The following is a 27,882-nucleotide window of genomic DNA, read 5'->3' as shown; positions in this document are numbered from 1 at the left end:
AAAACACTGTGCACTTAGAGGGCAAGCATAGTGGATGGTGAGCTAAAGAGGAGCTGGGAACAGAAAGAGAATGTTACATGAAACTCTGGAAGCAGGAAAATCAGAGAAGTTATGGGCAATGGTCCTGTCTTACCTGGTGTCTTCCCCAAGTTGGAAGGTATCCCCAAGTGCCTTACCTAGGAGTTACCAGTGTCCAGCAAAAGCTCCCCATTCCCCCCTCACTACTAAAGTCTAGGGGCACATTAAGCACTAAGGCACTAGGGCCCACAAACCAGTGTTCTTGAGCTAAGCTGGCAAATCAGCTTGCTTAACCTTTGAATCTGGTACTTTCTTTGGTCTTAAATATAGCACTATCTAGATTTTTTTTTTTTTTAGAGTGAAGTTGGACAGATTATGCACCTGAAGTCAGAGTATAGATATGAAAGTACTTAATAAATTGTTAAACATTATACAAATTAAGTTGTTGCATTCCTTCTACTTAGAGAAACCTAAACTCTCCAATTGTGTGGAAAACACAGATAGAATGGTATAAAATGCAAATAAACACTCTATATAGCCTACTGAGAACCATTTTCCTAATATTAACAGTCCCATATCTCAATGTTTTCAACTTCTCTAAAGTATTTGCATTAAATTGGGTGACATTCCCCATGTTGGGATTATGGTATGTTTCCATTCCCTTTCTCATGAGCGAGAGCATCCTGCAGTTTGCTCTCTGTATTCCACCATGCTCTTGAGTCAGACAGGTTATTCTATTCTTTGTTTCTCTGCCTTCTCTTTTTCCATATGGTCATGTGCACTTAGGATTTATTTTTTTAGGGAAAGGTAGATATTTTAGAAAACTGAATACTGGTTCTGTCTGAGTGATTTCCGTACTGATGGGGAGAAATCGCTGTGCTGCTTATAACCCACTGCGAAATGAGCCTTCAGAAATATAATACTGTTTAACCTGCTACCGAGCAAGGGTCAGGTTCTTTAAGAGTCTCTGTGCTTAGGAATACCCTACTTACTTATGCAGTTGCCCAGGCATTTAGAGCAGACTTGCCTCTATCATTGTTATGCTGCAAATGGTGGTGGTCTAAATAAAGAATTGGTTTCCTTCCTTCATTGTAGAATTATTATTATAGAGCAGTGTTTGGAATAATCATTGATTTCTTTTGTCTTTATTTAAAATATGTTAAACCAATGTATTTCATATGAGGCACCCTATTTATTTAAAATTTTTTTTAATGTTTATTTATTTTTGAGACAGAGAGAGACAGAGCATGAATGGGGGAGGGCCAGAGAGAGAGGGAGACAGAATCTGAAGCAGGCTCCAGGCTCTGAGCTGCCAGCACAGAGCCTGACACAGGGTTCGAACTCACGGACTGTGAGATCATGACCTGAGCCGAAGTCGGACGCTTAACCGACTGAGCCACCCAGGCGCCCCGAGGCACCCTATTTAAACCAACAGTGGGGCGCTTGGGTGGCTTAGTCGGTTAAGCGTCTGACTTCAGCTCAGGTCGAGATCTCATGGTTCGTGGGTTTAAGCCAGGCATCAGGCTCTGTGCAGACAGCTCAGAGCCTGGAGCCTGCTTCCAATTCGGTGTCTCCCTCGCTCTGGGCCCCTCCACCACTTGTGCTCTCTCTCTCTCTCTCTGTCTCTCAAATAAACAAACAAAAAAAAAATTTTTTTTAAACCAACAGTGAATTAAACGGGTTCTGTCATAAATGAAATTCTTTTTGAGATATCAGTGAGTTGGTTTTTCATCTCTTCTTTACTCTTCACAATTCTACCTTGTCTTTTAAAAAGATTAGACTTTCTAGTGTTCATAACAGGTTAGAAAGTTGCAAGAACTTTAAAGGGGAGTAAGCAATAATTTTTTAGTGCACCCAGACATAGAGAAAGACTTTTTTCATGAATCTTGCCAAGATGGAAATGAATGAAGAAAGAAGTTGTTAAATAAAACTCAAAGATGCCCCAAGGAGGATGGAGGTGGGGATGGAGTGGAGATTGAGATTGTGAGCCTCCCTCTTGCTTATTGCAAATTGAAACTCTAATTAGAGGAAAATTATGCATATGAAACAATACCGTTAAGTAGTATTAACACTCGTTAGGTGCAGGAGCTTAGAGGAAGGAAGCAGGGAGTAAAGACTGCAGTGCTTTTGGAAGAATGGTTAAGATTTAAATAAAGAACAGGAAAAAGACACATTCCAGATGAGAGCAAACACATCAGTGTGGATTTGGAAGCCAAGTATAAGCAACTAAAAAAGATACGTATGTACTTTAAAAAACCATAGACAGGGGCGCCTGGGTGGCGCAGTCGGTTAAGCGTCGGACTTCAGCCAGGTCACGATCTCGCGGTCCATGAGTTCGAGCCCCGCGTCAGGCTCTGGCCTGATGGCTCAGAGCCTGGAGCCTGTTTCCAATTCTGTGTCTCCCTCTCTCTCTGCCCCTCCCCCGTTCATGCTCTGTCTCTCTCTGTCCCAAAAATAAATAAACGTTGAAAAAAAAACAAACAAAAAACCATAGACAGACATACAAGCTATAGACAAAAATTAAGGCCACCAAAAACTGCCACCAAAAAAATTAAGCAAGTAAAACTAATATAGTATTTTTAATTTATAAATTCTTTTATGAAAAATAAAAATCTTGACAAATGTAATACAAGTTCTTACAACAAATAAAAGGTATATATCCTGATAGAAAAATGGTCAAAATACTTTAGTAGAAAAATGACAAAACAAGAAATAAAAACGGCCAGTAAGTATATCTCAAAATATTCAACCTCAGCAAAAATCAAAGAAATGTAAACATAAACAATAAATGGCAAGTTTTCTCTTATGAGACTGACAGCAGTTTGAAAAATAATAATACCTGGGGCATTGGGGTGGCTCAGTAGGTTAAGCGTCCAACTCTTGATTTCAGCTAGGGTTATGATCTCATGTTTCATGAGATTGAGTCTCACATCAGGCTCCATGCTAACAGCTCAAAGCCTGCTTAGGATTCTCTGTCACCTCTCTCCTGCCCCCCACCCATGCTCTGTCTCTCACAAAATAAGTAAATAAACATTTAAAAAATAATAACAATACACACGAATGCAGGGGAATGGATACTTACTACTGGTGGGAATTTAAATTCTTATGGCAGTGTGGCAATGAATTGAGGGCCTTAGAAAAAACGTAGTTTCCATTGGTGCCTGGGGGGCTCAGTCTGTTAAGCATCCAACTTCAGTTTAGGTCATGATCTCGCAGTTCAGGGGTTTGAGCCCCACATTGGGCTCTGTGCTGACAGCTCAGAGCCTGGAGCCTGCTTCAGATTCTGTGTCTCCCTGTCTCTCTGCCCCTCCCCTGCTCACGCTCTGTCTCTCTCAAAAATAAATAAACATTTTTAAAAAACCACATCGTTTCCAATATAGCAGTTTCTAGGAGTTATCTTAAGGAAGTCATTGAAAAAGATGAACACGGGGCGCCTGGGTGGCGCAGTCGGTTAAGCGTCCGACTTCAGCCAGGTCACGATCTCGCGGTCCGTGAGTTCGAGCCCCGCGTCGGGCTCTGGGCTGATGGCTCAGAGCCTGGAGCCTGTTTCCGATTCTGTGTCTCCCTCTCTCTCTGCCCCTCCCCCGTTCATGCTCTGTCTCTCTCTGTCCCAAAAATAAATAAACGTTGAAAAAAAAAATTAAAAAAAAAAAAAAAAAAAAAAAAAAAGATGAACACAAGATGTTCATCTAACCTTTATAACATGGAAACATTGTAAATATCCCAAAAGACAGTATGGTGATATTAACATAAAAATGAGAAAATGCAAATGATAGAGCATCATGCTGTTACTCTAAGAATGGATGCTTGGGGAAAGTGTGTGCGTATATGTGCCTGCATACACTTAGGGGACATCAGAGAGGTTATATGCACTACATCGTTAATAGTCTTTAACTCTGGATAGTTGGACAACTGGTAACCTTAATTATCTCTTTTTTGTTTATCAAGACAGCGAATATGTGTTACCTTTTGAAATATGATTTATAGGGGCGCCTGGGTGGCTCAGTCGGTTGGGCGTCCGACTTTGGCTCAGGTCATGATCTTGCGGTCCGTGAGTTCGAGCCCTGAGTCGGGCTCTGTGCTGACAGCTCAGAGCCTGGAGCCTGTTTCAGATTCTGTGTCTCCCTCTCTGACCTTCCCCCATTCATGCTCTGTCTCTCTCTGTCTCAAAAATGAATAAACGTTAAAAAAAATTTTTTTTTAAAAAGAAATATGATTTATAGAAAAACAGCTTGAGAATCAGAATAAGGGGCAGTTGCTTACAATGTTCATTAAGAATGCATTTTTTTGGGGCGCCTGGGTGGCGCAGTCGGTTAAGCGTCCGACTTCAGCCAGGTCACGATCTCGCGGTCCGTGAGTTCGAGCCCCGCGTCGGGCTCTGTGCTGACTGCTCAGAGCCTGGAGCCTGTTTCCGATTCTGTGTCTCCCTCTCTCTCTGCCCCTCCCCCGTTCATGCTCTGTCTCTCTCTGTCCCAAAAATAAATAAACGTTGAAAAAAAAAAAAATTAAAAAAAAAAAAAAAAAAGAATGCATTTTTTTGAGGCACTGGGTGGTTCAGTTGATAGAGCATGCAACTCTTGATCATGAGTTCAAGCCCCATGTTGGGCATGTGGTCTGCTTAAAATAAAATAAAATAATCAAAAAAAATGCATTTTCTCTACCTATTTAAACATTAACGAAACTGTGTGACCTTAATTAGGTTCTAGAACCTGCAAAAAAGTTGGCTTGGAAAGATTCCCCCTCCCTCACTTGCCTGGAAAGGCTAACTAAGCCTAGACATTTTTTCTTTGAACTCTTTTTTTAAAATGTTCATTTATTTATTTTGAGAGAGAAAGAGAGAGAGAGAGGGAGAGAGAGAGAGAAGAGGGGGCAGAGGGGGAGAAAGAGAATCCCAAGCAGGCTCCACACTCAGCGCAGAGCCTGACGTGGGGCTCAATCTCATGACTGTGAGATCATGACCTGAGCCAAAATCAAGAGTTGGATGCTTAACTGACTGAGCCACCCAGTTGCACCTCTTTTAACTCTTTAAGAATTCTACATCTGCATAGTTGATAATTGCAGAATATGGTTAATTTTATAACAGTTACAGGCTAATGGTTTCTGTTCATCTATAGTTAGTAACTTTGACTTAGAACTTCAGAAGCTTCTGGAAGAATCTGGATGTTGTAGATTTTCATTTCCTTGATCCTTGTATCATTTTGTCCTGCTTTTTGCTCCTGTCTAGATTCTATCATAATGAATGGATCCAGTGTAGCCAATACATCACCTAATGTAAAATCCAAAGAGGACCAAGGATTAAATGGGCACGATGAGAAGGAAAACCCATTTGCAGAGTACATGTGGATGGAGAATGAAGAAGATTTCAACAGACAGGTAAAGAAAGAAGTGGAACGGCTTTAATATCTTGCCATCCATCTGTAACGAAAGAAATGGATTTGTCGGCTTTAGAATAATTTAAAAATGCATGGAGGCCTGGTCTGGGCTGACCAAGGAGCCTCTTCAGCTGGTAAGACACCAGAGTAACAGTACTTTGGAGGAAGATCCTGATTCTTTTCTCTCACTTTGATTACAAGAGGCTCTCGTGCCGTGGTGATCTGGTATAGGCTTCTGCAAAACAACAGCTATGTGCAGACAGGCCAGCCTGGCATGCCCCCCTGCCCCCATGGGAATTCAGGGACTGGCAGAATGTGTGTCTGAGATGGAGAAGTGTGCTAGGTAGGAAAAGGCTAGACTGTTTGAACAAAGGTTCAGCAGTAACCTGTTGTCTTGTATCTCTGTGATGTTGATAGCCCAAGGTAGGCATTCCAGGTAGACAGTGATTCTGTGACCACATGGTTCTTCCGTGGTGTTTCTCTGCCATAGCAGGGCATTTATCAGCTGAGTAACTGAAGGATAACTGAAAGTCTAGCCACTGGGAAATGGGGAGAGCTAAAGGCCGAGGAAGAGATCTCCTTTTAACCAAGTGATGCCAAAGTGTTCACACCCCTTCTGGGGGCTGTTACATGATGAATAGTAATGTGGCCATCGCCAGCATGGGAGACGGGATGTGACTTTAACTGAAAAGCCTGGTGCTCTGGAAAGAAGGAAACAAGTTTATCTGGGCAACCAACAGTTTCCACCCCCGTCAGCTCACTGTGTCATGATTTGTGTGAACAGCACATAGACCATGCTGCCCGTCACATCCCTGTGCCCAGGTAACTGTTTTTGTGGCTGCGCCAGTGAGTAAGGGTAGATTTAATAGGGAGGAGCACACTGTGATGCTCCTGTGTAGAGGCAGGGCAGATCTTGAGCAGTCGTGTTAAATCTTATGGCTTGGAAATATGTTGTGCTTGTTGTTACTTTAAGTACTTCAGACTATCTAATTTACTTGAGATCAAAGTGTGGCTAATTGTAATGCCACTATTTTTACATCTTGTGCTACTGGTGACTTTTGAATTCATGAATAACTGTATGAGCTAGTCTGGGTGATTGTTTTTGCTTGACTTTCCCTCTGGTGGTGGTGCTAGTGAACTGTGAATCTGTCACCATGTAGGGTAGCCCACGGGAAAGGGATAGCCAAATGTGAAGCCCAGGACCTGTTAAAATCACACTTAATCTGCAGAGTGAACCATACTCTTTACTATGAGTTAACAATGCCTGCAAAGAAGGTGTAAAATATCCTAGATGTATATTGCTTTAGATTAAGGCAATCTTTAAGAAATACAGAGTTGTTTAAATATTCATATTTTTCCTTGCTTTGGAAGGCTACCTACATCGATGACATCATTTTCTATTGGTTTGCCAAAAAGTGTTCTTTATATCTTTCTAAGGTTCTGAAAGTATTTTTCTCCTTTAGGGGCCTCATTACCAGAAAAGTGGGCCAGAAGCTGGGAGTTGGTTTTGATTTAATCTCCACTATCCAGGTAGTGGTCTAGTTCTGTAATTCCTGTACCTTTTCATACTTATAAAATGGGAAATTTAAGAAGAATTGCTTCTTAACAAGGTTGAGAAAAGAATCTCATACTTTAAAATGATTTTCTGTAAGCGCCGTCTGAATGAAAAGTATTTTTGTCACATATTTGAGATGTTAGAAGAGGTATGAAGACCTTGACTTTCTGCTATTCTGAATAACTGTTTCCTTAGTCTTATTGTTGATGGAATGTGGTTGAAAAAAACCAAAACTTATATTTTCTCTGGCCAGTCATTCGAAGCATCTTAATTCTTAGTAGACCTCCTACAAGATCATTCTTAATAGCAGAATAAGGACCTCTGAAAGAAAGAGGCAGAAAACTGGAAGGGGCAAGTCCCACCAGGACGGTAAGTCTGAGCTCATCACCTTTGCTTGCTAGGTGGAGGAGGAGCTGCAGGAGCAAGACTTCTTAGACCGCTGTTTCCAGGAGATGCTGGATGAAGAAGACCAAGACTGGTTTATCCCCTCACGAGATCTGCCTCCAGCTATGGGACAGTTGCAGCAGCAGTTAAATGGACTGTCAGTCAGCGATGGCCATGATTCCGAAGACATTTTGGTAAGAGCCATATGCAGACGCACACGAGACATAGTGAAAAGAATATGGGATTTGGAGTCACAGACTTCCCTTGGGGCCCTATACCCTTGGGCCCATCTCTGGAGCCTCTGAGCCCCCGTTTCTTCACTCATCCCACGGACACGCATAAGAGGGTGCGACGAAGATGCGTTGTGCCGCATAAAGTGCCGTGAAAACACGATTGTCGCAGCAGCGCCAGCTTTTATTTTCCCCAGTGGGATTTTCAAAGTAAAATTGGGATTAAGGGTAAGAATTGGAACACAGAGGAGGTTTGGTTTCAAATTAGCATTTGCTCTTGTTGTTCTTTCCTTTTACTGTTCCTCAAATCTGTATTTATAGTTTCAAATGATGCGGTTATAAAAATTGCCTGTTCGTTTCGGAAGGAACATGACTCCTAAGAGGCCATTTCCCACTTAAAATTAGAAGACTGGATAAACCAATTTCCTGCCTTTCATGTTTACTTAAAGTCAGAATTCTGTGAGTGGCTTAGTTCTCCCAGAACTCATGTTCCAAATGACTGTGCCCCGCGGTTTGCCCAGGTCCCAGGTTTTGGACTTTCACAAGAGAGTGGATCACCAAAGAGAAAGCAGTGAGGGGGAAAATAAAGGGATTGTGGTAACCAAACTGGTTTGGTGGAATACTCTGATTTTCATCGAGTTAAGGTACTCAGTGAATTGAGAAATTATTTTTGGAGTCAGACTTCCAAGCCTCTAATGAAAGCGTCATGAAGGGAACAGGAGTGTAAAGCAGGAAGGAGAAAATGAGGTTGGTCAAGGCTTTATATGTCAGGAGCCATTGAGAGCAGCCCAACAATAACAGCCTGGTAATAATGGAAGCATGCAGAAAATAACCTTGAAAGTGGGATTTATTATCTCTTGGTTCTTCTTTCAGAGCAAAAGTAACCTGAACCCGGATGCCAAGGAATTTATTCCGGGAGTGAAGTACTGAACTGACAGAAAGCTTTGAGGAGAACTTGTATGTCCCCACATCTGGGGACAGTGCTGCACAAAGAGGCAGAGCTGAAGAGGGGGGTGGGGTGGGCGAGGGGTGCACAGTGGGGAAGGGGGACAGTGGTTTAACTTGACACTGTGAGTGGAGTAACTAATGTGCTCAGTCTTACTCTACAAGCCTCTGAGTCTTTCTCTTTTGTTCTACAGACTTTGGTTTTGAGCAGTTTCCTATTATTATTATTACTAGCTTTTTGAGGTAAGGAAATTGCAATCTTTTTTTCCCTTTATCAGGAATGTTCTGCTGTGTGTGTTTAAACAAAATAAGCTGACCAAGAAAATCTGGGTGTTAAGAATGCCCTTCTCACCCTGCTGTACACTTACCAAGGGCAGTGAGCACCTGGAGAACTACTTATCGAGTCCGTTAAGCTGGATGAGAAGAGGGACGAGTGGAAGAAGCAGGTGTTGCAAATCAGAGTTCTCGGCCCAGCTCCCTTGACTCCCAGGGCTTTCCTGCAATGAACCGGATTACCGTGGCTGCCAAGCCCATGTCTCCTTGCCTGGAACCCCATTCAAGAAAACACAGATTTAAAGTACTGGGTTATGGTAACTCTTGTGATGGCTAATGGAGGTTGTAAACCAGCAGGGGAGGGCTGTGACAGTTACTGTCCCTTGGGTCGCTTGGGTCACTCAATCACTGCTGACCTGTTCTTAAGCCTCTGCTTAGAGCCATCACTGAATTCATTATTCATTATTTACAAGGTAAAAGAGCTCTAGGATGGGTTTGTCACTTCGACTCTCATGGCATCTAGTCCCCTATCTCCTTTCTGCCCCAACCCTACTCTGTTTTTAAGGAAAGATACTGTTACCAAAGGTGAAGCAGAGGCATGCTGTGCAGGCCATCAGCTTCCGCCTGGAGAAGTCAACCTTGAATCCTGTTAGTTGTGTCTTAAGAGTATTTTGACAATTTTTTGCCAGCCCTGTGAAGACTTGGTCCTCCTGATGTCTTCCCTTATTAGTAAATTATTCCCAATAATTTTGCCCAAGTAAACATATTTTTCTGGACACCAGCAAGAAGCTCCATTCACAATTTGGATGCTTCTCCCCACCTTACGGAATTATACAAAAGAACTCAAAAAAAGCCTGGGAGAATGAGTCTTGGTTGACCCATGTGACCATGTGACCCACTGGTACAGTTTCAGCAATTATAAAGTTTTGCTGTTCCCTGACCCTCAGCTTTGCAAGTTTTCTAGGTTGGGCTCTTCGGGTATGTTCCTTTTATCTTTCCCGACTATAAGTCACAGGGGTTTGGGCTGATATTCATAAGGAATTAAAATGGGCACCAGAAGCTGCCTTTGTGTGATAAAGATGTAGATGGCAGAGTTAGGTCTAAAAGAGAACATGTCTTAGTTCTGGCCGTTCTCCCAGGACAAGGATTTGCAGAGGCCCGAGGGGCACAGTGGCTTCTGTGTGACTGCTACTGTGTTGTGCGACAGGCCTATTAGGAAAAGGCCATGTAACGAAATAAAGTCTGTTAAATTCAGTATGTGGATACGGGACAGAGGTTGGAAGGAAAGGACCAGCGTCTAGAAAGCTTAGGAATCTCTCCCTTTTCTTATGTGCTTCCTTGTTGACTTTTTGAACAGCTGCAGGCTAATGTCAGTTTTAAAATATGAACCCACATCTTTCCCTCATTTGAGTCTATAGGATGGCATTGTTTGAAGAATGGCCCTTTTTGTTAGGTCAACGACATAGGAGAGTAGCTTAAGGAGCTTGTACTGCCAGACATGCATGTTAATTCCTGAAGCCTCTACCCTGAGAGAATGGAACGCTTAACCCATTTTCAGGGAGGCCTCTGAATAAAGAAACTTCTTTATTCCAGCTTCAGCTTTCAGCTGGGGTTGTTGCCTGTAATAGGGAAAGGGCCTTGGAAGTGCAGGAATAGAGGTGTGTCTGTGCTGGGACCCCTTTTCCTCCTTCAGTCTCCATTACCTTATCCAAGCTCAGAGTCCTGAAGGCTGTTGGAAATATGTTGAGACTGCAGAAAGAGCCGTTTTCTAGAGTGTGGGTGTCTCCATCACAAAGATATAACGGATTCTCGTGTGGCTCCCAATCTGGAAAGTCCTATAAGGATCCAGGTGGAGCCATTTCTTCATTCTGAAGAAGGCTTGTTCTCCTGACCAGGATAGGCTAAGATACTATGTGCAGTCCAAGTCCTGTCTGCTGGGGAGTTCCATTTTGGATGCCAGTCTTTAGCACGGGTTTCACGAGGCAGATTTGGTCAGGACTAAGAGAGCTCCCTGCCACATGAGCAGTGAAACCTGAGGGCTGGACTTTCCAGTCCTATCCAGACACAAGAGTGTGCTGACTCCAGGATCAGGAAGCAGCCAGCAACGTGACTGGTCCCTTTCTTAACGAGTAGGCTCACACTGCAGTTTCTTTCCGTAGCCTGGCTCTTTTCTCCATTGTTCAGATCTTGTGAGGCAGGAGCACAGTTGTCACCCAGATCATAGGCTCAGCTAGAGAGTTTGCCAGCTCCTTACCAGAAAAATTCATGTGGGTCTCGTTGGACCTTCACTGGGAAAAGGCTGGGGGCCTCTGTCTCCAACTTTTGCCCTTTGTAGCAAACATTCTGACTGCGTACCAGCCGGGGCATCTTTACCCTTTAAGGGCAAGGCTGGTATTTCTAAGTGATTATTTTCATGTTGAATTTAAGCCACTACTGTGTTTAAACTTTTCCTATTGGCAACTGAAGTTTGAGGATTTGCATAGAAATACAATATGTATTTTCAACATGTGCCAATTCTGGCAGGTCCCAGTGTTAGTTTATTAGTGACTGATATCTGAGTCTTGTGATTATTGGACTCAAACTCCAAGATGAAAATGGTTTTATCTCTTGCTCTTCAAGAGAAAAAAAAACAAATCGAGGAAGTGCCTTTTCAGTTTCTCCACGTCTTTGAACTGCAGCGGAAAACCTGACGGACACAGCCTAGGCCTAAGCACCTGCAGCTGTGGGTCCTTGGACATTCCTAACACAACAGCTGACTCTGGGGGTCACGTATGGTCAAACCAAAACGGATTGTAAGGAAAAGGCTGGACCTTTGCAGCACCTTTGGTTTTCAAAGTCAAAACAGCTGGGGTCTCTTTAAGAGGCTAACTATGGCCTAAAAAATGTTTTCAGTGAAATACTAAGCAGCATTTTTTAAATTGTGTACTGTCCTAGTGTGAGTTTTGTCTTGACTTTGGAGAGGCCAAGAAGTAAGGAGGTCACTAAAATAGTCTGGCAATTATAGATGTCAGAGAGGAGAGCTGTGTGGAGGAGCTGAAGGAAACAGTTTGACTGTATTAGTGCCGCTACAGACTCCACGTAGACACATCAGGCACCCAGGAATGGATGCTGCTGTGATCGGAGGGGACAAGTGTTCTTCGATAAGGGTCCCAGCATCACAGGTTAATAATGTTTGTTGGTTTAGGTGACGTGTAGCAGACTTCTGACAAATCTGACCAAGATTTGGGGGTGTCCACCTATTGGGGAAGACTGTATATCTATCCCCAGCCACTCCCTGGGGGTAATGCGTGCGTTTGGGAAATGAGTGGAGAGAACAGGAGGATTGACCCAGATCTGCTGTATGCTATGCTATTTACTATAAAATGGTACAACGTTTTCACTCTGTAACTCAACACTAAGGGATAATCCTGCCCTGTTGATTGTGAGCCTTCAGAAATGTTTAATGCTTGATGTGTGGTTTGGGAAGCAGGGATTTTTTTGACAACTTTACTGAGGCATATCTTACATATAAAATTCACCCATTTCAAGTTATTTTAGTAAGTTTCCTGAGTGGTAGGAAACCACCATAACCATACTCACCTTTACAACATTTTCATCCTCCTCCCACCCCCAGATCCTTCGTGCTCTTTTACATGATAATCCCTTATATTTCTGTCTCTATAAATTTGCCTTTTCTGGGCATCATATCAATGGAATCCTACAAACTGTGGTCTCTTATATCTGGCTTTTCTCACTTAGCATATTTTTGAGTTTCATCCATGAAGTATATAACTTGCGTTGGTAGTCTCTTCCTTTATAGTGCTCGGTAGTATTCCATTGACGGATATACCACAGTTTGTCAGCAGGTAATCTTTTAAACTTGGATTTCAGCCTCCTGTGTTCTGAACAGAACCCTCAGAACACAGAACTCCTAGGGAAGCTGCTGTGCATGTCAAAGGAACTGCTTACCAGAACCAGCTTCGTCACCAGAAGCTCCACATGAGGAGCCTCGACTGCAGAAATTTTTATAATTTTGCAACTTCTTTTTTATAAGGAACTTTCGTGCTGTCTACACATCAGGACTTTTGAAACATCTGATAATTTAATGAGTATGTTTTGAGTGGACACAAAAGTGAAACCATCTGTACTCTGTTGGTATTTATCTTCTTGAACTGGATGGAGGGGATCTCTGAACTTTCTGAATACAGTATTGTCTCCATTACAAAGTTGAGCATGTATTAAAGATTGTGCTGCCTCTGTTGGATGGATTTGGAGAAGACAGCCAGCAGAGGAGGTCTCGAGAAAGGGAGGGGAGCCTGTGGAACAAGAAGTCCTGAGGGTCTACGCATGGCTCACCCATCTGGTGGTGTGGATGGCATAGTGCTGATGGTGCCCCGCGGCAGCTTAGTGCAATGTCTTGACTTTGGACTGTGATCCCCGTTTCACAAGTGTTGAAAAGCTGTTTTTGTTCCCTCCCCCTCCCCAAATAAACATTACAGGGTAGTTACTAATACTTCTTTGGGGGAGGGGGAGGGCTTTAAAATTGAAGAAAATGATTTTCATAAAAATATAAAAAATGGGAAAAAAGTTACTTTTTAAAAATTTTGCTATACAAACCAAATGGCAGCTGTGGAAAGTCTCAATAAAATGAGAATAAATTGCATTTACTGCTGGCAGCATACTGTTTTTCCTAAGGTTGAATTATATGTCCTCATACAGGGAGTGTATGTGTGGTGTATGTGTGAGAGATTTTTGTCCCAAGATGGAACGTGGTTTTAGTTGCATTTTTCATTCTAGTGTTAGGAAGTAGTAAAAGCATTGACTTGGAGTCACGATGCCAAGTGAATCCCACCTCCACCACTTTCTTAGTGCCTTCAGCCTGCACCTCAGTTATAAAGATGTGACACCTCCCTCCTGGGGCTGTTGTGAAAATCAGACTGCATTTAATCTCAAAATACTGCTTGGCATAGGGAAGATGCTTCATTCTTAGTGGCAGTCGCAGCAGTAACATGCACAGTTTGTTTGTTTGTTTTTAATGTTTATTTTAGAGAGTATGTGTGCACGGAAGCAGGAAAGGGGCAGAGAAAGAGGGAGACAGAGGATCAAAGCAGGCTTCTCACTGACAGCAGAGAGCCCAACGGGAGGCTCGAACTCATGAACCAAGAAATCACGACCTGAGCTGAAGTCGGACACTTAACTGACGGAGCCACCCAAGCGTCCCTCTGTACAGCTTTGAACAAAGATGATTAACAGGAAATCCTTGGAGTTGAAAGGAAGTTAAGGAAATTGGATAGCTGTTCTCTTCCTGCCTCTGGGGAAAACAGACTCCGATCTAGAAAACATAAAAGTTCTATCTGCCTTTCAAATCCTGAAAAAGTCAGAGACCCTGCTAGGTACCAAGGACTGACCTAGGTACCAGAGCTACTGGGTTAACAACTGGACATTGTCCGTTCTGTTGTGGGGATGTTTGAGAACTCATATTTATTCAGGTTACACCTAGCTTGAATCTCCCAGTGATTCTCTTGAGGGGCTTGGTCATATGACAAAATCGTCAGACCCGCCCATGGCTCATGGGCCATGGGTTTTGCTTCGAGGGCTGGTTTTCTTTGGTGCCTTCTTAAAACCAGGATTTGGGCGGGGGGGGGGGGGGGGGGGATCTGAGCTGATTTGCCTGTTTAGACCTTTTTGAAATACTATAGTTATGTCTATTCATTTATTCACATCCTTGAAGATGGGAATGTTGTATTCATTCACTAAAACATTTTATTAAACTTAACTGAAGTAGATTACAGAAAAGCAGATATTGTAAACATGCAGTTCCATAAATTTTCGTCAACTTCTCAGTTGGTATGAGGTATAGGGGTGTACTCATTTTTAATCCTCAGAGCACCCATCACAGCCGCGAGACATTCAGTGCTTGCTGAATGAATGATATAGATGAGGCTGTGTTGTTGATGAAATCCCACAGGTAGAGTAAAGCAGTGCTGGCTTCATTTGAGTCCCATTCTTGTTCCATGCTTTTGCTTGGTCACAAGGCTGTTTGAGGCTCAGGAGAGATGAATATATCCATCTCTAACGCCTTCATAGCATGGAATCCCATTAGTTACTCCTGGTATCTTATTAGGGAAGGAGATTATAAGTTTAAATAAAAGGTGGAGAAACTCCTCAAAAATCACTATGACTTTCTGCACCACAACCTCTGGTAACAGGGCCCTCCTGCTGGAAAATTACACTGGATAAGGAGATAGGAACACATTTGACCTTGTGCACTTCTCTCAACTAACATTTATTCAACCCTTATGCACGGGGACTAAAAAATCAATTAAGATGTGCTCCTTGCTTGGCTCTAAAACCTGTAGTGTCCCACTGGAATAGCAGAGCCTAGACAATGAATGGTAAGGAAGAGGGATGGCCATATTCTTGAAGAATATGAACTCTTATATTTATGTTCTATTTGTACACTCTCCACCAATGAAGTTTTAGATTCTAAATCCAAAATACTGATTGATCCTGGTCCTGAGATCATGTAAAAAAACTTCTCAAAGTTTTTTACATGTGCTGGATCTCTGCAGCACAAATCACCCAAGGTATTCAGCAAAAAAGAACATTTCCACCTCTTCTTTGACCTACTGAATCAGACACCTTATAGAAGAGAAAGACAAAAGTCTTTTGTGTTGATAACACAATCTAGAATAACTGATGCACATAAGCTTGAGAACCAATGTCTGATACATGGTCCATGCCTTCTAACAGCTTACACTCTGAACGAACATCTACAGAAGCAGCCATTGTGGACAGAGACTCCGTCTTTGGTCTTCACCGAGCAGCATGGGCAGCAAAACAGGAAGCTTTGGCCTGGTCTTTACTGACCAAACTAACAGTATCCAGAGGACAGGAATCCTATCTGCTCTTCACTGATGTTCATTATTATGTGTCACACAACAAATGCAAAATGTCTTCTATAACCAGAGCCAGGCTAGGAGTTACCAGGAATATGGAGGCCACCTAGTTGTGTCTAATTGGCCTTCTTGGATCTAAGTCATCCTCATAACCTCTCAAGAACTCATTCGTGGGGAAAAACTGCAAAATGTGCTGTTTACCTAGAGGCACCAAATCCAGTGAGGTAATTCTCTGAGACCAGAATGGTACTGTCCCCTAAACCCTACCGGGGCTCTCAGGAGGTGAGGGTGTGTCTAAGGTTAGTCCCTGTGATGTTCTCCACAGAAAACCTTTAGCTCCTTAAAAATGGCTGTATAGGCATCATTACCCATTTTGACAGGAGACAACTGAGGTCACTGTTTAACTGGCAGCCGCACAGCATGTACATATGCTAATGTTGGGGGTGCTGGGGAGGGATGGCACACGTGAATGTTCTATGCAACTGCGTGGCAAGCAGATCGCAAACCACAGGCCAAGTACCTGGGCACAGGGCTTTAAATCCTAGACTAAAACCATTCCTGAGCTTTATAGGATACCTACTGGCAGGTGCCCTGAGGATGTACACAGCAAGTGTGCTTGATAACACAATCCAATTGGGGAGTGGGTAAAGTGTGTTTATTTTCTTTCATATATGTTTTTCTTTAAAAAAAGAAAAAAAAAGGAAAAGGAAAAAAGCCTCCTCCTTTCCAATACTCAGTGTCCACTGGGCTTGTAGTGGTAGAGCCAGGGCCAGCCCCCTAGGAGAAGGTGTAGGAGTAGAAGGCAATGGCATTGGCAGTGTAGTCCATGGGGAGGAGGTGCCCAATATGCCTGGCCCCTAGGCTGGCCCCGCCCAGGGCAGAGGAGTGTTGCAGCTTCATCAGGGTGAAGCTGGAGAAGGAGTTCTGGGCCTGTTTCTCTCTGCCCCGGGTCAGTGCCAGAATGAAACCTGGAGGGAAAGAGGGCATATGACGGAGGTGACAGCAGACCAGCACCCTGTGGTTGAGACCAGGAGAAGGTGGGACAAAGACAGGGAAAGAAGAGGCCCAGGCCCTGAGGCATTCCCACACAGGTCTTCGAGGGGCCCACATGCCAAATCCCTAACAGACAGGGCAGCAGGGTACAGAAGCCCAGTAATGGCTGTGGGGTCCTAGAGCCTGCAGCCACCAAGCACCCAATGCCAGGAACTCCAAGGAAGCAATGGGGTCCTTGAACTACTTCAGAATGTCTAATGGAAACCACAGTTACCCGAACCAACCAATGCTGGGTTGGTTTCCTTCTGGCTGGGACTGTGTTGACTACAAATGTCACCACATGCTGGTCAGCAGCTCTCATTTTAAGTGAGGTTTATCTTTAATTTTTAAAAAGTGGTGCATATTAGGGGCGCCTGGGTGGCTCAGCTGGTTGAGTGTCCAACTTCAGCTCAGGTCATGATCTTGAGTTCATGGGTTCTAGCCCCGCAATGGGCTCTGTGCTGACAGCTTAAGAGCCTGGAGTCTGCTTTGGATTCTCTGTCTCCCTCTCTCTCTGCCCCTCCCCTGCCCATACTCTGTCTCTGTCTCTCAAAAAATAAAATAAAATGTTTAAAAAAAGTGGTGCATATTTAATAAATCCTTTAAAAAGAACATCGTTTAAGAGTTCAAGGAAGCTGGATGGGACACTGTATAAGGGCTCCATGGCAGAGTGAAGGCTAAGGGCTATGGCCTATCCAAGCCTCTGGGCCCAGGTCCCAAGTCCTCCCTGGGCAGGCAGCTTTCCCAAGCACCCCCTTCTGCCACCCACCCTATACTCACCTTCCCTTAGCAGCTCCCAGCTGTTCCACACAGAGCCCACACACAGGATGGGGAGGCCCATCTCCCTCTGGAACAAGACCTGGCGGAGAGCAGAAATGGCTACTGGGGGCGACCAAACCTATCCAGTGCTGAAGTGGGGTAGTTTCTTAAGTCCAGCCTACCCTATCCCAGTTATTCTCCCTCTAGCCAAGGTGTATGGAAAATAAGGGAGAAAACCAGGGGGATTCATAAAACCAAGGGAGGGAAAGGAAAGGAAAAAGGGTTAAGCAACAATACAGAGGAGGGAAGGGAAGAGACGGAAATCGACAAAAACATGCACCACATTAAACCAATTTACTATATACAAATACAGGTTGCAGGCCGGCCACAGAGGGGAGGCTCTGGACCAAAGAATTTCCATGTGTTACAGACTTTACACGGAATTTTTCTCATACCCTAAGCTCATTTAAAATTGCGCCCCATTTACAGAGTTTGATAGGACAGTCTCAACCCTAATGAGAAAGAGTCAAATCTGGCCCCGCAGCATCCCACCTGCGGGGATAAATGAGGATTCACTTCCCACCTCAACTCACCGGGTCAACCTCAGGCAACACAGCCACAATGTGTCTGCCCAGCATCTCCCCAGCCTTCCTGAAGATAAAACGGGAAAGGGGATCTCCTTGCTGAGCACCTGGGGGAGAGGGGAGGGAAGGGAGCTGGTGAATACCTAGCGAGCTGCCTGTCCTCTGCTATTCCCTCTGTTGCAGGGCAGCAACAGGAGTACCCATAGCTAGCAAAGTAGGAATGGATGCCCACCTCATTGGCATGTAGGTAAGCAAGCCTCCAAAGCGGTCTCTCCATCCTTACTCCCCTGCCCACACCACATACTCCCACCTTAGGAGGGGTGTCCTATATGGAGGAGGTTCATCCCACGTGCATGAGAAGGGGCAGCCCCCCCACCGCCCCGGAAGAGCACAGTGCCACCTGGTCTGTACTCCAGGTTACAGAGTTACTGAGTCTATCCCTGAAGGTCTCTCACCTCTAGGGACCCAAGACCTTACTTGGGCAGCTGGCTGGTGCTCCTGCCTCCCCGCCCCCCTAAGCCCCCATCCAACAGCCTGCTGTTGGTCAGCCCCTCTCTAGCTCTGCTCTGAAAGGGTCTCAGTCCAGCAAGACCTAAGAGGGCCCTATAATGCCATGAGGCCTTAGGAATCAAATGAAAGGAGTATGAACCTTATAGTGGAGAAGCAATGTGCAGGCAAGCAAGCCCTATGGTTTAGCTTCTCCTGACACCCAACCCAATAGGCCAAACCTCTCTATGACCTCCTAGGTTTTTGGGTATCATTAGTTGTTTTGTTTTGTTTTAATTATAGATGTGACCAAAGAATTGCTTCGTAAATTTCTCAGACACATAGCCTGCACAAGCCATAACAGCTGTCAAGAAGAGAAACATAGATAATATAAAATAATTTTCATACAACCCACATGTCCTTCAGGCTCCATTCCAAGGCCCACCAGTACCAAGGCGCATGGGGCAGAGAACTGAAATCACTTGGTCAAAGGGAAATTAGCTTCCAGTTTCCATATGAACCCCATTCCATCCCCCAATTAGGGAGGTCTTTGAGACACTAAATAAAACCCTGCCCCACTTCTATCTAGTACCTTCTGCAACTTTCCGGCAAAACCCAGCAAACCTGCATTTATCAAAGTCCCTATACAGGTGGGTGAGGATTCCTAGCCGATCTGGCACCTGAGAGACAGAGAAAGGGCACAGATAGTTATCAGAAGCAAAGGAAAATAACCAGTTGGCCCACCCAAGTTGACCTTCCTGATGTCTCTGTTTGGAAAGCTGGAATAATGTTTGTTTCTTAAGTTCTAGAGAATATAAAGATTTGAGATTTCTCATTTGAAAAAAGTTGTTTTCCCCACATGGATTCCATCGCTCCTTGTCCTTAGCTTGGATACATACAGCACATATCACAGATCTGGGCTCACCAAGGTGTGTTCAGTAGTTCCTTGAGTTGCTCATGAAAAGATTTCTTTGGGGAAAGGAATCTAAGGACTATCGCACATTGCAACCCTGAGTCACAGGGCACATTAGCAAATTAAAGGCCCTGTGAAGTCCAGAACCAAGAAATCTATTTGTTTCTCCCAAACTTCTCTGACCACAAACTTCTCTCCCTTCTTTCACCTCAACAAACTGCCTCTGCAGGTCCTGAGGAACCAGTGCTTCCCCAGAATACACTATGAAAATGGAACAAGGGGGCTACAATTTGGGCACGTACAGCAATATATTAAGCATGTTATGAACATGGTCTCCCTTAATCTTTGAAATGACTTTAGAAGAATGACTGAAGAACAAAAGAGGGAGTGGCAGATATATCGGTGGGTGTAGAACCAATCTGTTGGGTCAGGGTAGCTTAACTCCACTTTCCACAGCAACTGCTATCCAAAGTAATTTCTCTTCGTGGTCCTTCCCCATCCCTCACCTTGGCCCTGGCCAGAGTTTCTCTTTAGTCATCAATCCATGAACTTTGAAAACACAGGTCCTATCTTCCAGCAACTCTAATTTCCTTCACTGAGCCGATCCCTAGCCCCTGTAAAGCAGCTCCCACTCAGAGGTGTCTATCAAATAGATTTCTCTTCCTTGTCTCCCCCTTTACCTCAGGTTCAGCTAAAGGCAGCTGTTTCCTAACCCACTACGAGTAAGCATGGCCCAGACAGAGGAAAAGTCAGTCCCTAATGCCCTGGGTAGGAGATTATACCTCCCTAAGAACTTTCCCTGCCCAACTCTTTAATAAGCTGTCCTCCCTGACCCATACAGGCCAGAGACAGCTCATTGTCCAACACACCTGTGCAACCTTCACCTGCTGTCTCTGAGTACACAGTCTCCTGATCTCACCCTGCACTTCTCATTCAAGCCTAAAATGGCATCTGCCTTCATCTCCCAGCAGGGTCTAGCTGCCCAAGAATGAATTCTAGCTAACCACCTGTCCCCAGCCTACCTATTCCTCATGCCTGAAAACCTCATGGAATGTATCACCTACATCATTGTGAATCCTGTCCTCACTTGGAACTTTTCCATCCTCCAGCTCTGACCCACAAGTCACCCCAACTTCCCTTTGGCTCATCCATCTACATTCCCTCCTGCTCAGCAGCCATTGCCCATCCCAGGTGTGCATGTTTACCAGAGGCAGGGGGAAGTACCTGGAAATAGTTGAACATTGCCTGTTTGATGTAGCCAATGTCATGAGGAGCCGCCTCTAGGTTGTCAATAGAGTCAAACACTATTTTCACTGCTTGGTGTGCAATCCAGTAGGCTGTGGAAAGCAGAGAGGACTAAGTAGATGGGGCAATCTCCCCGGGTTCACAGATAGGGAAACTCAGACCTAGACAGGTCAATGATTAGCATGGGTATTACAGCAAATTAGGTGCCCCAACTCCCAGCCTTGGGGCCTCAGTTTAAACTGTATCTGACCAATCCACTAAGGGAAAGCTAGGGGGAACACAAGACAGCGGAAGCTGTGTCACACTAGCTCCTACCCCAAAATAAAGTTGGTCAGCTGTCACACAAACCACTGTAGTCACTGCCATGAGCTGACCCCAAAGGCCCCTATGAAAATGTACACCTGCTACCTATGAAGAGGTCATGTAGGAGGAGCTTCTATACCTCTCTCCTAGTAGCAGACTGATACAGGATGTCCTGGCACCTATGGCCTTAACTTTCATAGTGTCAATTTCTCCCAAAGGACTCCAAAAGTGAACACAGGTAGGCAACAACTATTACGCTGAGGCATGAATCTGAATCTGGATACAGATCACTGCTGAGGACTAAGGTCAACCACTAGTCTGGCACCTCTCAGTCATTATCCTGTACTCAGAACAACTTTTCAGGAGCTGAGGAAAGCCCCAAGGGGTCGGGGGCCAAGGGCAGGGGAGAGGAAGATGGGGAGGTGAAGGAAGAGAAGGGTCCAGGACCCCGAGCCAGAGCCAGGCCCAGTTAGCATGAGCTCACCTGAGCCCTCGTCCCCCATCATGTGGCCCCAGCCGCCACAGCCACTCTCTGAGCCATCCGGGTTGATAAGCCTGCAGTTGGAACCTGTCCCAGAGATGAGCACGATCCCACCTGGGGAAAGGGCATGGGAGGCTCAGTGTAGTCAAGGCCCCCCACGGAGCACACAGCTTCTGAGGAAAGACAGGACAGAAACCAGCCCTCGGTTCACCACCCAATCTTGTAGAGATAACCGAGCCCAGCTAGTTTCCTGCCTGAAAGTGGAGGGCCTGAGTCTCAAAGAAGCTCCGTCTACACAGAGCCCTTCTCTGGAAGACAAGAGGAACACGAGCCTGTCTCCTCTCCCAGCCAAGAGACTACCTGCCTTACTGAGTGCCTATTATGAGCCAGGGATTATGCCAGATCCTGTTCACACAGTGATACTGATTCAATATCCTAAACTACATTTGTGAATACAACTGCCCCATTTTAGAGTGGAGGAAATTGAAACTCAGAGAGTTCTAGAACTTCTCCAAGATGGTACACTGGCAAAATAGGAACAGAGATTGAAATGCTGATCTTGCAATAATACCAAGGCCCTTTTACACTGCTACCACAGAGCTCCTCCCATTTTCTTTTTAGCACTTAACTGCTTTCCCAGCCATCCCCATCCCCACACTGCCCCAGGGGCTCCCTCCTCTGCAATACACTCTTAGGTTTCACTCTTCTTGCCTCCCATCAAGATACTGTTCTGCCCTCCCACCTTCTGTCTGGGCCTTGCTCTGACAGGAACTTAAGCCAATAAAAAGAACAGGGAGAAGGGAACGGGGTATGCTGACGCCTGCCTTCCAGATATTGTAAGACAAGTTCTGCTGGCTATCCTGAAGGGGCTTTCCCAAGAAAACCAGTTCTCAATCTCACCCCTCCCTTCTCCTCACCATCCTGCGTAGCCGTGGCGATGGAGCCGGCAGCATCGGTGGTGATTAAATAGCTTTCACTCAGGTAGGGAAATCGGTCCCTCAGCTCCTCCGTCAGCATCTTCACCGAGTCCTCCTGCTCCCCTCCGCTCAGGGACAGGCCCTAGGCCGCAGGGGAGGTGAGCTAGCGAGCAGCACCCTAGACTCAGCTCCTTTCGCAACCCCCTCCCTTCATGGTGTCTGTCCCTTCTCTCTACGTCGGGGCGTAAGTCCTCCTTCTACCCTAAACATGACCCATCAGAGGGCTGTGGCTGCAAGAGGAACCTGATCTGGGAATGAACCCAGAGAGGCTATTCAACAATGCCAGGTTTGTAGCATGGGAGGGTCAGTAGTGCCCTGAACAGAAAAGTCAGGCGGAAGAGCAGGCAGAGGAGACAGACTTGGTTTGGAACACACGGGGTTTAGCTGGGCCTGCAGAACATCTCACTGAGGCTATGGCCAGGGAGTGGTCAGCACTACAGCAACTTGAGAGAAACATCTGAGCTAAGAATAACGGCTAACATTTAATGAATGCTTATAGGTCAAGCTCTGTGCTGAGCCACAAGAACAGGTGAGAATCTGTGTTTCTACACCAGAGACTAAGCCCTCAAGGCCTTTCACTTTGTCGTTATCAGACTCATCTAGTGAAAATCGCTGTGTTTCTGTGACTTAATTCCCAGGCTCTATCCCAGACTCACCAAGCTTCGTAGAGGGACCAGAGGATCCACCCCCGCTTTCATCTTGGCCCTGTTCACCATCTCGTTGATCCTCTCCAAACACTTGTCTTTCCCGATCAGCTGGCCCCAAGCAAGGGAAGAGAAGTTACAAAGGCTTACATGACCTGTGTTGCCCCTAGAGGCTGCTGTAAGTGGCCCCAACCACCACCTTAATGGGAGCTACAGAGAATAAAAGCACAACCAAACCCACTGGTCCCTCACTGTGGTCTTTACCCAGTGGTTTGTGCTGAGTCCATCCGCTTCTGCCAGGATCTGCCCATCCTCTGAGAGTAAAAGGACCTTGGACTGTGAGCCTCCCCTACAGAACACAAGGCGGCACTCAGTCTTAGACAAACCTGCAGGTACGGCTAAGCTTATGCAGTCCTTGTCACAGGCAGAGTCCAGTGAGATGGAGGCAGCTTCGGCAAACCCAAGTCCCGTGCCCAAGCCCACTTCTGTGGTTTGGTGTTTGATGTGCTACCGAAGTGAAACGTTCCTGCTCAGCCTCCCTTGGGAATGTCCTACTTATCCTGCAAGACCCTACTTCTCGATCACCTGGTCCTTGAGACCTCTGACATGTGGCCCACCCCAACCCCCACGGCTGCCTCAGTTAAGCCGTATCAGTGCCCCATAACTCTCAAAGATTCTGTTAAGAATGTTTAGATGCTTTCCTATCTGCCTCTCACTAGACTACCAGCTCCATGGGGCCAAGCTCTGGATCACGTGTCCACCCTCATGCCTGGCACAGCAACACTCAGTAAATGTGACTAAAGGGAATGGCACACATCTCTGCTTCTTTCACAATAGCTAAAGGCTGCCTTTCAACGTCCAGTTCCCAGTTCTTCAAGAAACCCTTGGGAGAAACACTGGCCAGATGGCAGGGAGAGTTTATGCCTACTTAGGCAACCAAATGGCAAAATGCTTATTAATGGGGGAAATGGTCATTGGTAGTTTGGTGAGAGGTCTGTGGTGGTGTGATGTACGTTTCTTTATCGATCAGTACTCTTGGGAATATCAGAAGAGGACACCAAACGTCCCACTGTTCAAACTCAAAGACGACAAGAAGTTTAAAGGGTGTAGTCAATGCACGAGGTGGCAGATTCAGTATCCAAAAGAATTTGACAAACTAGAAAAATAGGTCATTATCTTACACATGAATAGAACATGGATAAACACAAGCTCCTGTACTTTTTTTTAACAGATAGGATAGGGGAGATCAACCTTAAAAATTCATGTTAAAAAAAAAAAAAGACATTGGGTTGCGAGCCAGCCGTGGGATGTGGCTGCCACAGAGGTAATCCCAATTTCAGATTCAAAAGTAAGTACCTGGGCTGAGACAAGAGCCACCCTCTATTAAGCTCGGGTTTGACACACCCACATGCACAGAATGCTTTCACTGGCAGGGGACTTGGCAATCCTCTCATTCATCCCTCTTCTCACTTTACACATGTGATAAAAGCCCAGATAGGGCCAAAGTCTTGCCCACAGTCATACAGGAAGCATTATTACAAAAAATCCAGTAAACGAGCTTTTAAGCAGGAAAAATCCAAGAATGACAGAGGGCTCGATCTAGCGTGGGGAGCCTAAGTGCCGACAAGAACAGAGGGGTTCCAGACACTAGTACAGGCTAGCACTTGGGCTACCCTCTGGCAAAGGTCTTTGTCCCGGCTTCCACCACACTCCCACTCCCCACCCCAGTCCAGCAACTTCACACCTAACACCAGTTCAGCCAAACTCTCTCCAGAGTCGGGAATGAGGAAAAGGAACTTCTCTAGCTGGGGCCGGTGGAGTGGGCATTCGTGGGAAAAAGAAGTGTGGTTCCGCCGTGAAACATAAAAGACCCCGCGCCGTGGCTGTGGCCACGGCACACGATCCCGCGCGGAAAGGCATCGCTGCGCTTGCACACACCCCTCCTCCGCAAGGCCCCCGCACTTCAGAAGCCTAAAGTGGCCAGACCCTAAGGTGGGAGGTCCCCAGCCTGCCCGCCTGGGCACTGGCTTCCTTCCGCCCTCCGACCGTTTCCAAGCCGCCCCTCCCGGGTTCCCTCCGCCCGGCCGCACTCACCCCTCTACACCCCCGTAGAGAGCGGCCATGCCGGTAGTGCGCCGCCGCAGCCGCTGATCCCGCTGTTCGGTTTCCTCCCGCCCACCTGTCCGCTCCGTACCGCCCCGCGTCACGTGAACGTCCGCGCCGTCCAGCTGACTGCGCGGGGCGTGGCGCACCGAGCCGCCGCTAGCCTGGGGCGGAACCAGTGAGGGCCTCTGCGGCAACCCCGGACCCCGGCCGGATCCCTCCCCACCTCCTGGACCCTGCCTCGGGAGATGGCTACCAGATCCCAAATGAAGGAGCCAGAAAGGTGTGTCCGGTTCCCACCTGCTGGATACGTCAGTGCCCTGCCCACCCCCCAGCGCCCGGAAGTTGCTGGCAGCCCCGCCTCGCGCGTGCGCACAGCCTGTGAGCCACGTTGGCTGTCGGTGACGGACTCTGAGACTGAGGTGCGACCAGGTCCCTGCGTGGATGTGGGCCCCCGGGGCGCTGAGCGCACAAGTTAGGGGCACTGCGTTAAAAATTAGGATGGCCAACCCGGCACCTGCCTGGAGATGGCAAAAATCACGCTTGCGCGTACAAGCACCACGCAGACTTTTTGCTGCGCTCGTGCCGAATGTGCGTAACCGGAAGTAACTAGAATTGGGCTGGGAAAGAAGAGCCCTCGAGGCTGTCCTTGCAACCCGGACAAGGGGGCGGTCAGCTCTTAGTACCCGCTCAGTTCAAGTCTTTGTGCAGGGAGGGTATTTGCGGGGACATAGACTACAAAACTTTTGTTGCCCTCCAACTACCACCCCACTCTCCTTCTTTACGCGGAATTGGAAAAGGGAAAGAGCGAGAAGGGGAGGGGGCGGGGAATACTAGCCATGGTTAGGAGCCGGGCTGGGGCTCCTGCAGCACTCAGCCGACTCCTCCAGGCTGCTCGGGGCCCACGATGGGACAGCTTGTCAGGTCAGGAGGGAAGTCAGCTGCCTTTGGCATCTCTTCAGCCTTAGGGAGGAGTCCTGGCCTGGTCCCTGCTCTGTCCGCCCCCCCTCCCCGCGACGTAACTTGCATCTCCTTCTAGAGAAACCCTGCATTAGTAGCTTCTTTCCCTGATAGCCACTTGGGTCTGGTTATGTTTTGGTGTGAACCTTTGGCATATATGTGCTTTTTTAGACTGGAAGAGAGGTGTCTTTATCTCATGTCTTACCTATTTGGGACGCTGAAACACCACAGTGGACCCTTCAAGAGTAGTTAAAATGTAAATCACTGCGTCATAGAGAATATCAGAGAGAGGATTTTTGTATGCCCATTTGTATCATTTACGTTCCTAGAACATCTGAGCTGGAAGGTGTTTAATCTAACACACGTTTTTAGAATAATGGAACTCATAGATTCTGGTGGGATTAAACGGGGCAGGATTTTTAGAGGAGAGGAGATTACAGGTGGATTTGAAAGGACTGTGCCTTTTTGCACACTAGTGCAGTCAGCTTTGGGACCTGTATGTGTGACAAAGTTTCCCTTTGTACTGCTTGTTTAGAAAAGGAAGCAGAAGAGAAAGTGCCCAGATTCCAAGATTCCAATGCAAGGATTAAGTTCACCACAAATTAGCTGATGACCTTAGGTGAATTACACACAATTGCTGCCGCTTCTCATCTACAAAATGGAAATGCTAAGCATCCACCTCCCCAGAATAACACAGAATTTAAATAAATATCAGAAGAATTTTGGAAACCTTAAAGTACTACACAGATTTTAACTAATTTTTATTTACATAGTTAATTACCATGTGCTGTCCAACACGCTAGCCATATGGGACTTCTGAACACTTGAAATGTGGCTAGTCCAAAATGAGATGTGCTGTAATTGTAAAATACAGGATTGCAAAATAAGCTAACAAACAGAGACCAGCTTTGAAAACTCCCTGAGAGGACAAAACCAGTCTAGTCAAACAAACAAGGCTTAATTTAGCTTATTTTGCAAGACTAACTTGACCTGGGTCATTTCTTGCTTTTTCCTCTAGAAATCATAAGCAAAACTTAAACTGTTTCCCAAGGTTCATAAGAAGTAACCACTAACCAATTCCCTATCATTTAAGAAAATTTTAATGTTATAACAGCAGAGGCCACTTGTAGGCAAACAGGCTTGAGCAATGGAATGTAGAAAAGGCCCACAAGGGCTCCCTGGCTGAGTACAGACAGGCGCATTGGGCCACCCACCTCAAAATATCCATAGGCCCTAACTGACCAATGGGCTACTTACAACCAGGCATAGTTACCAAAAAAGGGAGAATTCCGTACGTGGCCGTACCTCATCTTCCCCCTTTAAAAACAGCCCCCACCCACTGCCTTGTTGTCCACAGCTTCTCCTTTGCTGTTTTGCCTGCTTCTCCCTTGTGGTGTATTCAATAACCTGTTTCCTTTGTTTGCTGAAGGTGAATTCTTTCACCTCCCGAGCCAGCAGCTTCCACCTGATCTTTGCCCCACATTTTGGAGGCCCCATCTATCAAGACAGATACCCCATTTAGACACCATAAATAACCAATCACAGTAAAGAATAGACAGTCACTGTTTTGTCACTAAACAAGCTGTTTTATAACAATATGTGACAACAGTGAACCTCATTCCGTGTTTTGGTTTGAGTGCTCCTAGTTTGCAAACTCTTTATTTTGGAGTGTGCACAGTAAACTTTTACTACTTCAATGACTCATTGGTTTTACTTCTGTTATTTCTGAACTTTTGACAG

The 27,882-nt window shown here is 45.8% G+C and overlaps 2 protein-coding genes across 5 annotated transcripts in view; one reads left to right on the top strand and one right to left on the bottom strand.

The window, feature by feature from the left end:
• The window catches only part of PAIP2B (poly(A) binding protein interacting protein 2B), a 34,793-nt gene extending 21,361 nt beyond the window's left edge, over positions 1-13,432 (top strand). The window contains exons 2-4 of one of the 2 annotated variants that reach the window (XM_030310801.2): positions 5,243-5,391; positions 7,347-7,523; positions 8,433-13,432. In XM_030310801.2, the coding sequence (XP_030166661.1) occupies positions 5,254-5,391; positions 7,347-7,523; positions 8,433-8,489 (372 nt within the window). In that variant the 5' untranslated portion in view covers positions 5,243-5,253 and the 3' untranslated portion in view covers positions 8,490-13,432. The remainder of the gene's footprint in view (positions 1-5,242; positions 5,392-7,346; positions 7,524-8,432) is intronic. The other variant, XM_030310802.1, reaches the window with a different exon arrangement.
• Positions 13,433-15,029: 1,597 nt separating this feature from the next.
• NAGK (N-acetylglucosamine kinase) lies at positions 15,030-25,457 on the bottom strand. Of its 3 annotated transcripts, XM_030310795.2 has the most exons (10): positions 25,174-25,456; positions 23,344-23,428; positions 23,092-23,190; positions 22,376-22,517; positions 21,462-21,572; positions 20,654-20,766; positions 19,109-19,196; positions 18,040-18,137; positions 17,468-17,546; positions 15,030-16,623 (listed from the first exon to the last, which is right to left on the bottom strand). In XM_030310795.2, the coding sequence occupies exons 1-10, from the start codon at positions 25,200-25,202 to the stop codon at positions 16,433-16,435; spliced, it is 1,035 nt and encodes a 344-aa protein (XP_030166655.1). In that variant the 5' UTR covers positions 25,203-25,456; the 3' UTR covers positions 15,030-16,432. The 3 variants fall into 3 exon arrangements, with proteins under 3 accessions (XP_030166655.1, XP_030166656.1, XP_030166658.1); XM_030310796.2 differs by lacking the exon at positions 21,462-21,572 and having other exon boundaries at positions 25,174-25,457; XM_030310798.2 differs by lacking the exon at positions 23,344-23,428 and having other exon boundaries at positions 25,174-25,455.
• Between the last annotated feature and the right edge of the window lie 2,425 nt (positions 25,458-27,882).

The sequence above is a fragment of the Lynx canadensis genome, chromosome A3 (assembly GCF_007474595.2).
Source record: "Lynx canadensis isolate LIC74 chromosome A3, mLynCan4.pri.v2, whole genome shotgun sequence".
Classification (NCBI taxonomy): domain Eukaryota; kingdom Metazoa; phylum Chordata; class Mammalia; order Carnivora; family Felidae; genus Lynx; species Lynx canadensis.
The sequence above is the reverse complement of the archived record's forward strand: the minus strand, read 5'-3'. Positions and strand labels throughout refer to the sequence as shown.